Source organism: Triplophysa dalaica, chromosome 8 (genome assembly GCF_015846415.1).
Source record: "Triplophysa dalaica isolate WHDGS20190420 chromosome 8, ASM1584641v1, whole genome shotgun sequence".
Classification (NCBI taxonomy): Eukaryota; Metazoa; Chordata; class Actinopteri; order Cypriniformes; family Nemacheilidae; genus Triplophysa; species Triplophysa dalaica.
Window position 1 is genome coordinate 17,342,804 of NC_079549.1, and position 11,719 is coordinate 17,354,522.

The window sequence follows — 11,719 nt, forward strand, 5'->3', positions numbered from 1 at the left end:
GAACTTTCGAAAATGAGTTGACTTTTTTTAAATGGTCAAAATTGTTGCTAGGTATTTTTTATACAATAAATCGTATAATTAAAAATACAATAAAATATGTAAAAATACTGACCGGAAGCTGTGCTTGATCGTTTACTGCAGCAGAATAAAAGTCCCCCAGCTTTCTCTTTTTCTACAGCTAATGTTTCTTAAGATGCTATTTATCCACAAATGCACAAAATAAATATTTTTTAATTAAGTTAGAGTCCAAAGTATATGTGCTGTGATACAAATGAATCGTATTAAATTGCACTTTTAAAACTTTTACTTTAAAATAATTTATCCAGCGGCCATTTAGGGAAATACGAGTTTTGTTTCCTGCTTCAGCTCCTGAGTGGGTGATGGCGGGGCTCCATCTATACCCTACCAGCACGCTATCGATGTATTTTCTTGCTTCTCAGTGGGGTGAAATCGTTCTACTTTCACATCAGCTTAAAAATTAAGCCGGTATAATATTCCCTCAGCCCGTTTACGGTAAACGCAAGGGGAACGGGTCGGAACCGTACCCGCACATCGCTCCAGTTGTATTTTAAGATGGCCCCGGTTCAGATCGGTTCGGACGGGCAGCTGGTCCCCGCCGGGGGTCCGACATCAGCCCCGCAGCCCCCGCTAGGAGCGCCGGCCACGCAAGGGGTCCGACTGAGCCTCCTGATCGAGTTTCTACTGCAGCGGACCTATCATGAGATCACTCTGCTGGCTGAGCTGTGAGTTTATAAGAGATCGGATTGTTTTGAATGATCAGGTTTGGTTAAATGAAGATGATGTCAAGTTCAACTTCAGGTCGTTTGCTAGATATTAGTCTCATATGTTTCCTTAATATTGCTTTGCAGGTTATCTCTGATTATTCACTGTCGAACTTGATAGTAGATTGGCAGTATAGTATCTGTAACATTGCTTTTCCTCCAGCAGATGTCTCTAAAGTATATTGTATAGTAACCACCATTATACTAATATTATACCAATCAAAGCTCCACATCTACTCTGCTTTCATTGTTCATGTTTCATTTGTGAATAATTGTTTCTATGTTATCCTATTGTTTATTCCAATTTTATATGTAAAATGCTTCATGCCATGATTTGACATTATGTAACTGTAACATTACTATTTTTACAGACTCCCACGAAAAACAGATATGGAACGGTAAGAAAATTCACATTTTCCAAGATTGTGATGTCGGTTACATTATCCTCACATCTAAACCTTTCTGAATTGTTTTTGACAGAAAAATTGAAATCGTTCAGTTTGCGAGTCGAACGCGGCAGCTTTTCGTTCGTCTGCTTGGTCTTGTGAAATGGGCAAGTAATGCTGGAAAGGTGGAGAAATGTGCGGTATGTTATTTGTTTTTCTCACTTCCAATCTGGGTATTAATTGCCTGAAAGTATTTTCACCCTTGTTGATTTAAGAACTCTTTTTTGCTCTGTTTGTAGATGATTTCATCCTTTCTGGATCAACAAGCTTACTTGTTTGTTGATGCGGCTGACCGACTCGCATCACTGGCCAGGGACGCCTTGGTACATGCTCGTTTGCCTAGCTTTGCCATCCCGTTTGCCATTGATGTGCTTACCACTGGTTCTTACCCACGCCTGCCCACATGTATCCGGGTGAGTTATTGATCTTAAGCATTCAACAGCTCAAATTGAACAAACCTTAAACATTTAGATAAACACTGTTTTTCTTGCAGGACAAAATTATTCCTCCAGACCCTATAACCAAAGTTGAGAAGCAGACTACACTAAATCAACTGAATCAAATCTTGCGGCATCGACTGGTCACAACGGATTTGCCTCCACAGCTGGCCAACTTAACAGTGGGTATGTTCCAAGCCCTATACACTAGGGGCTGTGTCCATCGAGGTGTTTTTACGCGGCTTAAAACGTCAGGCGCTTGGCTGATTCGCGTTCTGCCCCATGTTGAACATATTTCAACTCTGGTCGATCGCCTGTATATTTGGAGCTGACTGTGGTAAAAAACGCCAGCTGCTCGTGTTTTCATAAAACGTGGCATTTCAGTTGTAAACAATTGAATAAACATGGCAGAAATGCCATTTATTTCTTTTTTTTTCCAGAAGGTTGTTTATAATTACAAAAGATATACTGTAGGTGTTCATGATGTGTAAGGATAACATTTTTACCATTAAAAAAGCAATTTATGCTCAATATTTACTTTAACGCATGTCATTATCTTGCATCTCAAGCCAACGGACGGGTGAAGTTTCGAGTTGAAGGGGAATTTGAGGCCACACTTACAGTGATGGGAGATGATCCTGATATCCCCTGGAGACTGCTGAAACTGGAGATACTAGTGGAAGACAAGGAGACTGGAGGTAAGAAAGAATTTGTGTAAGTTTTCATTTAACATACACTGAGGTGGTCTTGTACGTGTATTTACACTTTCTGTGTCTTTCCTTAAGATGGACGGTCGTTGGTCCACAGTATGCAGATAAATTATATCCATGAGCTGGTACAGTCCAGGCTGTTTGGAGATGACAAGCCTCTTCAGGACATGTACAACTGCCTTCGTATCCTTTCAGCACAAGACTTAGAAAGGTCTTTGTGTTTTAGCAGATCATACAGTTTAAAATTATGCTGTAAAGTTGTTATACCATGACTGAGTTTGCCATGAATAGCCTATAGTACTGGTATGGCGTCAAAAGTAAATAAAAAAGATATTTTTAATTATTTTAGTTGCCAACGCTAATGAGTGACCACATTTGATTTATGAAACATAATTCATTTCAAACCCAGTTTGTATAAATTGTAATAAGTCCTTGATGAATGGTGTCAGATTCGTTCTGCCTGTCGCTGCAGCTAGAAGTGCTTCATTCACAGACTCTCATGTTGGTCAGAGAGCGATGGGGTGATCTAGTGCAGGTGGAGCGCTACCTCCCTGCAAAGTACCTCACGCTGTCCGTCTGGAAGTAGGTTTTTAAAGTTATGTCGCTACAATATGTTCAGTTTCCTTCAATTTTGCCGCTAATTTTTTTGTGTTATTTAGTCAACAGGTCCTGGGTAGAAAGACTGGCACGGCATCAGTGCACAAGGTCACCATCAGAATCGATGAGACCGATGGTTCCAAGCCTTTACAGATCTCGCATGAGCCTCCCCTGCCGGCATGTGATTCCAAGTTAATGGAAAGGGCCATGAAGGTGAGCGTCATAATTCCTTAAAGGGACAGTTCACACCAAAATAAAATTTCTGTCATCATTTACTCACCCTCAGATCGCATAAAACCTGTATACATTTCTTTGTTCGGCTAAACACAAAGGAAGAAATCTGTAACCAAACAGATCTCATCCCCCATTTACTGCCATAGTAGGGAAAATAAATACTATAGTAGTCAAAGTGGAATGAGATCTGTTGGGTTACAAAAATTCTTCAAAATAGCTTCCTTTGTGTTTAGCAGAATAATGTTAACACAGGTTTGGAACAATCTTAAGGTTGAGTAAATAATGATATCATTTTTATTTGTGGGTGGAGTATCGCTTTAAAAGCGATTTGTTGTATGGAGAATAGTTTATAAATAACAAAATGAGTATGAAAACTGGTAATGTATTATTGGGCCCTGTTTTTTGTTTTGTTTTTGCAGATTGATCATCTTTCGGTGGAAAAGCTTTTGATCGATAGTGTTCATGCTCGCTCGCATCAAAAGTTGCAGGAACTCAAAGCCATTCTGAAAACCCGCAACCCCAATGATAACTGTGAGTCTTTTATGCATAGAGAACATTCAACGCAACCAATGTTTTATGGTGTTGTTGTTTTAATTAATACACCTTCATAGTTCTGTTTTATTTATTCTTTTATATGCCACATGGACCAATTAGCATCCAGCACCATCCATCTCATAATCTGGATAACCAAATCTGTTCCTAATTATAAAGTACACCACCTGGTTTATACCTAATTTTCTGTGTTTGTTCCAGCATTCATTGAGACTGCCTTACCCACACTGGTCATTCCAATACTCGAGCCCTGTGGCCGATCGGAATGCCTCCATATATTTGTCGATTTACACTCTGGGATGTTTCAGCCGATGCTTTACGGAGTCGGTTAGTCACAGATATATCAGACCCACCTAAAATCATGATATGAATGACTGAGTCAGATTTAACCTGTCTCGACTCTTTCCAGATCAGTCTTTGATAGACGAAATTGAGAAGAGCATCAACGATGACATGAAACGCATCATCACATGGCTACAGCAGCTTAAGTAAGCTTTGATTGTCCTACTCTTGATCTGTTTCAGACCTTGACTGTAAAATTGGTGGATATAAACGTGATTTGTGTTTTAAACAGGTTCTGGCTAGGAGAGCAGAGGTGTCGACAGTCTGTAAAACATCTGCCTACGCTGTGCACAGACACTCTTCATCTGTCGAATTTAACCGATCATCCTGTGGGCAACCTGTCAAAACATCGCCTTTTCATCAAACTCACCCGCCTTCCACAGTACTATATTGTAAATATCTTAATCTCCTTCTTAAAGGAACATTCATCTTTATTTTCAATTTAAAGGGATAGTTCAAAATCTGTTATCATTTACTCACTTCCTTTGTCATTTCAAGCCTGTATGACTTTTTTTCCTCGGCAGAACTCAAAAGAAGATATTTTGAAAAATGCCGTTAACTTGACCCCTTTCACTTGTTGTTGGTTTTGTGTCTATACAATAGATGTGAATGGGTTCAAGTGCTGTTCAGTTACCAACTTAAATATGAATATTTTGTTTCCAAAATGAGAGGATTTTTTCAATTGTTTTAGTTAGCTGTTTTTTTTTAGTTATGGCTTAAGTTTGATTTATATTATTTTGAAAGGACAATAAAAAAAAACAAGACATTTGGAAAAACCTTAAAACATTGTAACGTTTTTAAAAAATATCTCACCTTGGAAATAAACTCTAGATATCTTTTGTGTTTTGCTGAAAAAAGAAAATCGTAAAGGTTTGAAATGGGATTAACTTTCACTTTAAGTACATGTTTATTTATTTTTGCTAAATAAAAACGAGCTGGAAGCTTGTTAACAGTAAGGCAGTTACTTTACTATAACATCCCTTATCTTTTCTCAGGTGGTGGAGATGTTTGACATGGCCAGCAATCCGACAGAGCTGCAGTATAAGTATTACTTCCTGTCTGTGAGTCAGGTGGAGGGAGAGGACGGGCTTCCTTGTGCCCTGCTGCTGCAGCAGTTTAAGCCCAACCTGGAGGAACTTGTGCAGGACATTTCCTCTGGTCGAATAGCTCGCCCCGGAGCCAAGAGGAAGGTGCGATACCCAACACAATATGCTTTAATATGTCATTGCATACTCTACAATGCATCTCTGGTACCTGAATATCTTTTGATCTGTCCACAGTTGTCAGGAGAGCAAAATGCAGTTGAACCGAAGAAACCCAAGAGGTCAGGAGAGATGTGTGCCTTTAATAAAGAACTGGCCCACCTAGTGGCCATGTGTGACACCAATATGCCCCTCATTGGACTCCGTTGTGAGGTACTATACACATTTAATGAGATTTGTTTGTGCTTTGTTTTTCCATCGATCTTTATTCTTTTTCTCACTCTTTTCCAATACAGCTGTCCAATACGGAGATTCCTCATCAGGGTGTTCAGGTGGAGGGAGACGGCTGTAGCCATGCCATACGTATTTTAAAGTAAGATTTATCTTATTACAGCGTAGAAGGGCACATATACTAGATTTGAACTATAGTTTGATTTCATTGTTAAATATACTGAACACTTTCCTCTTCTCTCAGAATTCCACCTTGTAAGGCAGTAGGTGAAGAAACGAGAAAGGCACTAGAGCGCACCCTTCTGGACTGCACCTTCAGATTACAGGGCCGAAATAATCGCACTTGGGTGGCCGAATTAATTTTCGCCAGTTGCCCTCTTAACGGTACATCTAATAAAGAGCAAGGTAAATTCTGTGCATTACAGTGCAAGAATATGCATTTGTAATACATGCTTTTTTAATAATATTTGCTGTGCGTTTCGATACAGCTTCCATGCGGCATGTCTACCTGACGTATGAGAGCCCGCTGTCCGAGCCAGTGGGTGGCAGGAAGGTGGTGGAGATGTTCTTAAATGACTGGAACAGCATAAGTAAACTGTATGAATGTGTGCTGGAATTTTCACGCTCCTTAACCGGTTAGTGCAACTTTTACACTGACTTGTAGCTTTTTGTTATTAAAGTCATGTCACACTGGGTAGTCCCACCCACTATAAGATCTCATTGGTTCAAATTTTATCCAAGTTTCTTGTGTTAAGGTTCTTTTATGGCAAAGTAAATTTGTTACCCAGACAACAAAACCACTCTTATGGGTCAATTGTTTTAAATTTAGATTTTTACATCATCTTGAAGTTTAATAATTAAGCTTTCTATTGATGTTAGGGTTGTCAAGATAGGACAAAACTCTGCAATCTGATGGTGCAAAAAATCTAAATACTGAGAAAATTTCCTTTAAAGTTGTTAATCAAAGGCACCGTAGCGGGCCTTCCAATTACAAAAATAAAGCTTTTATATATTTACTATGGCAAATTTACAAAATGTCTTCATGGAACATGATCTTTACTTGATATCCTAATGATTTTAGGCGTAAAATAAAAATATTTACTTTTGATCCATTCAAACTTAATTTTGGCTTTTACTAAAAATGTTCCTGTGCTACTTAAGACTGGTTTTGTGATTGCATTTGAGAATAAGTATTTCATTGTTTAATTTTCTATAACTGTCTAACTACTGCATTATTCATTATTAATCGTCAATTTGCTTTACAGAAATGCCATCGTATTTAAGCCTGTTCTCAGAGATACGGCTGTATAATTATCGGAAACTGGTCCTGTGTTACGGCAACACAAAAGGGAGCTCGGTAAACACCTTCGCATCATCCAAAATTTTTAGGTGCTTTCAGCTTTATTTCATAGCTTTGATTATGCTTTTTATTTGAAGGTTACAATACAGTGGAACTCAGTGACCCAGCGCTATCATCTGTCCCTGGGGACTGTGGGGCCAAATTCAGGATGTAGCAACTGTCACAACATCATTCTTCACCAACTTCAAGAGATGTTCAACAAAACACCCAATGTAGTACAACTTCTACAGGTATCTATAGCTTGGCCATCTGGTATCTAATATTATGTCTTTTCAAAAATGCAGGAGTACAGTAATGGTACTAAAATTGGTGGTTGTGCATTGTAGTGTTTCTTTAAAATAATTCCAACTGTTACACAAGATAATCACCTATACACATGTGACGCAGTGTAAAATGGCCAAATATGTGACCCTGGACCACAAAACCAGTCCTCAGGGTTTATTTAAAACTATTGAGATAATCGGCTTCAAACTTGAGTGAGTATTTCCCAAGAACTGGCAGCAGCGAGTGAAGTTTGTATGTGTGTTTCCCGCTATTTTTGTTCACGATTTTGCTGTATCCACTTGCAGAAATAGTTTTTTTTATCATTTACGGTAGGAAATGTACAAAGTAACTTCATGGAACATCATCTCTTAATATACTTTTTGGCAAAAAATCTATAATTTTGACCCATACAATGTATTGCTACAAATATACCCGTGCTACTTCTGAGTGGTTTTGCGGTCCAGTCAGTAGACTGTCACTATTAGTCGTGTTGTATGTTAAACTCGCATACTTCTATTCTCAGGTGCTCTCAGATACTCAAGCTCCTCTGAATGCCATCAACAAGCTACCCACCGTGCCCATGCTGGGCCTCACCCAAAGGACCAACACAGCTTATCAATGCTTCTCCATCCTGCCCCAGTCGCCCACTCATATCCGCCTGGCCTTCCGCAACATGTACTGCATTGACATATATTGCCGTAGCAGAGGTGTGGTGGCCATCCGCGATGGCGCATACAGTCTCTTTGACAACACCAAGATAGTGGAAGGTTTCTATCCTGCCCCTGGACTAAAGGTGGGTGGAAAATTATCATAACGATTTGATCACTAAATTGCAGCACTATTTAATTTTCCCATGCTTTTCCGCAGACGTTCTTGAACATGTTTGTGGACAGTAACCAGGATGCCCGCAGACGGTCTGTCAATGAGGACGACAACCCTCCCTCCCCCATAAGCATGGAGGACAACTTCATGCCCCACACACAGACGCAGCCTCCGGGCAGAGGTGTATACCCGCCCCTCACATCTCCCCCCAACCCGTACCACGTTCCTCCCTCGCCTTCCATGATGGCAACACAATCTCCAGGTATATATAAGCATCTAGTTAATGTAGATGCTTTTGTTTGCTCTGCTTGTGCCGGAAATGCTAGTCATCCTTGGTGGCAGAAAGGAGGTTAAAGCATTCATCGGTGTCCCACCCATTGCTGAACGCAGACCTTTCTTTGCGCATTCACATTGTCACCATGCTCATACGCCCAGAAGAGTTGACCTTGCGACAAACTCAAGAGTCATGCCCAAAGTCATATACCCCTCTACCCATCTCCACATGGGGCCTGCAGCTCCTGGCCTGCTTTAGAGTGTGTGAACGAGAGCGTGAAAGAACGGGAGAGCTGTTGATAAGGCCATTAATTGGTTAATTGTGTGCAGGGAACATCCATGCAGCCAATTCCCCTAGCGGAGCTCTGCGGGCCCCTTCTCCCTTCGGGCCCACCCCTTCTCCCTCCTCCCTGGGCATTTCTATGGGGCAGACCTCCAACTTTGCAAGCCCGCATGGTAAGTTTTCGGGAGGCCTGGATCCAGGGCTTGTTGATCGGCTTTCCTTCCTACCTCTGCGGTCCTGGGCTTTCCGACTTTGCGCTGTGTTGAAGATGGTGAAAGATTTGTGATCTTTAATTATCATCTCTTAAACTACCGCATGGGGTGGGGGTGTAGTCAGCAGATACGGGCACTTGTTAGTTCTGCATTCTCTTGCTTATAATTTCCTGCTTCTTCCTGGGAGGACAAAAGCGTCTGAATCATACACATGATTATATGCTGGATTTCGACACAGATGAAAAGTAAACTTGGTACTGTTTTAAAATCGATTGCTGGGTCTACCTGTGTACTATAAAAATATACAAAACAATTCATCCGTCTTTCAGGAACTCTTGATCCCAGTTCACCATACACAATGGTGTCTGCTAGCCCAAGGGTTGGCAACTGGCCGTTGTCCCCGCAGGTCTCCGGACCATCCCCTGGGGCACGGATCCCGGGCATGTCACCAGGCAACCCTTCTTTGCACTCACCCATTCCAGATGCATCCCACTCGCCAAGAGCTGGAACCAGTAAGTCCATAGACTATTTGTCAGGACATGTTCAAGTCTGCATATTAGTTTATTTTATAACTGATTTAAATTACTGAGTTATTTCAGTGAAATATAAAAGATTTGTAATTAATGACTTACCCGCATTCCCATCTAATCTAAAGAGTTTATCCTGCATTCAAAAATTGGGGTTTGGAGAGGGAAAAGTCCTAAATTTTTTTAAATTGTTAAAGTGCAAACGTATTAATGAATATAAATTAGACATTATTTGTTAGAATCTTAGTGTGAATAGTTGTGATTCACATGTTGACCGACATTTTTGCTTTTTGAAGAAAAAATCCTTTAACAATATGTTGTAAATGGAATAGTTTATTCAATAACTATGTATGTGTGCTCACAGGTTCCCAGGGCATGCCAACCAATATGCCTCCACCCCGCAAACTACCCCAGCGTTCCTGGGCCGCATCTATTCCAACCATCCTTACCCACAGTAAACTGCATGTGCTGCTTCTGCCTTCACCCATGCCGTGCCCAGTGCCAGGGCTGGCGGGCAGCTACCTCTGCTCACCTTTGGAACGCTTCCTGGGTTCTGTCATCATGAGACGTCACCTACAGAGAATCATCCAATTAGAACCAAATGTGAGTCTGAAACTGTCCCGTTCTCTGGTCCGAACCCATCCAGAAACAAAGAAATTTACTTTTAATGTATGCCAACATACCGCAACTAACCTTAATATCCCTATGGTCTCTGCAGCTCACTATCGTAAACTCCAACGAACCAGGTGTGATCATGTTTAAAACAGAAGTGCTTAAGTGTAGAGTGGCTTTAAACCCCAAGTCCTACCAGACGCTGCAGCTGAAGGTCACCCCAGAAAACACTGGACCCTGGTCACAAGAGGAACTGCAGGTTCTAGAGAAGTTCTTTGAAACCAGGGTAGGAAATCAATTCTCTACTGTGTAACATGTTGGGCATTTTTTTTTTGTTGTTGTTTTTTTAGTTTTTTTATTCATTGTTATCTTAGGTTGCTGGACCACCATTTAAATACAACACACTAAACGCCTTCACAAAGTTGTTGGGGGCTCCTACAAATATACTCCGAGACTGTGTTCGAATTATGAAACTGGAGTTGGTAAGCACATCTATGTTTGTTTGTTTGTTTACGTGTTCTGCAAACATAGATTTGGTAATGTAACCAAACCAACATTTTTCTTTTAGTTCCCAGACCAGGCTACTCAGCTGAATTGGAATGTGCAGTTTTGTCTGACTATCCCACCCAGCGCTCCTCCCATTGCCCCACCAGGAACCATCGCTGTCGTACTCAAGACCAAAATGCTGTTCTTTGTAAGTGAATTGGTATTTTCCATATACTTGCCATTCATGACCATCAATCATTGTGTGGTATTATGTGATGAACCAAAGCCTGTGTTTTTCCCTGGGACTGTAACTACTGTGATTTTAATGAACTGTTGATCATATGCTGTTTACAGCTCCAGTTGACCCAAAGGATGCCAGGACCACAGGAGCCCATCAACATCATAGTGCCCATTGTGTATGATATGGCCACTGGACTGACCCAACAGGCCGATATTCCCCGTCAGCATAGCTCATCTGGGGCCGCGGCCCTGATGGTCAGCTCCATCCTCAGGAGGTTCAATGAGCACCATCCTCCACGAGCAGGTTTGTTGTCTTTATATAGTTACCTTTACTGTTCAAATTCCAACGTACACCCTATTCTAACCTGTTATCCTTTCCTTTAGGAGAGTGCACAATATTTGCAGCGGTTCATGAACTCATGGCTAATCTCACACTGAACCCAGGTGGACGGCCATAACTCCGTATCTTACATCAGGAAACTCTCCCCCGGACTTATCAGTGAATAAATGATCTCCTTAACGTCCAGGGAGATTCAGGTTACCTACTACAGCCAATAAACTCTTCCTCTGGTGTATAATATTGCTATAAAAAGGAGCGGAAATACGATGGAACTTTTTTACTGTATTGTTACGAAGCATGTAAATGAACAAATGGAGCAAAAGCAGGACTTTCTTTTTATAGCTTGGCTTAGTTCTGCTGACGGAGTTATTTTTGTCAGATGCACTTCTTAAGGAAAGGGTTGTGATAGAAAAAATGTTTAACTACAGCTGTATTTTTTTAATCAAATTTTGCAGAAAAATTGTTGTCTCTTGTATTACAAGATATCAATACTGTGTAGGTATTGTATGTTTTCTTTATCAGCACACTATTTAAATGTTTTTTTCGTTTCATTACTTTGACTTAATACACCTGTCACTTTGAATATAGTGACCATCTAAAGTCGTGTTTTATTGTTGTTCGTTGGAATCATTGAAGAGATCTAAGACTTTTTTTCGTCTCTGTTTATTTCTATTTAATAAACATTAGAAACAACTCCATCAGTTCATTAATAAACCCTCATTTGACGGCTGAGGTGAAATGTTTTGAAGAGAAAGATTTTAAAAAGG

General features: G+C 40.5%; 1 protein-coding gene across 2 annotated transcripts; it reads left to right on the forward strand.

The window, feature by feature from the left end:
- Positions 1-345: 345 nt before the first annotated feature.
- med14 (mediator complex subunit 14) lies at positions 346-11,603 on the forward strand. 2 transcript variants are annotated; one of them, XM_056755791.1, is made up of 30 exons: positions 346-743; positions 1,154-1,180; positions 1,263-1,368; positions 1,468-1,641; positions 1,722-1,851; positions 2,235-2,363; positions 2,451-2,558; positions 2,825-2,957; positions 3,035-3,185; positions 3,626-3,737; positions 3,960-4,085; positions 4,168-4,246; positions 4,333-4,492; positions 5,096-5,290; positions 5,381-5,515; positions 5,599-5,675; positions 5,778-5,938; positions 6,022-6,168; positions 6,799-6,890; positions 6,971-7,123; positions 7,681-7,950; positions 8,025-8,241; positions 8,583-8,708; positions 9,077-9,259; positions 9,639-9,877; positions 9,993-10,172; positions 10,261-10,368; positions 10,455-10,580; positions 10,727-10,916; positions 10,997-11,603. In XM_056755791.1, the coding sequence occupies exons 1-30, from the start codon at positions 574-576 to the stop codon at positions 11,068-11,070; spliced, it is 4,278 nt and encodes a 1,425-aa protein (XP_056611769.1). In that variant the 5' UTR covers positions 346-573; the 3' UTR covers positions 11,071-11,603. The 2 variants fall into 2 exon arrangements, with proteins under 2 accessions (XP_056611769.1, XP_056611770.1); XM_056755792.1 differs by lacking the exon at positions 8,583-8,708.
- The last annotated feature ends 116 nt before the right edge of the window (positions 11,604-11,719 follow it).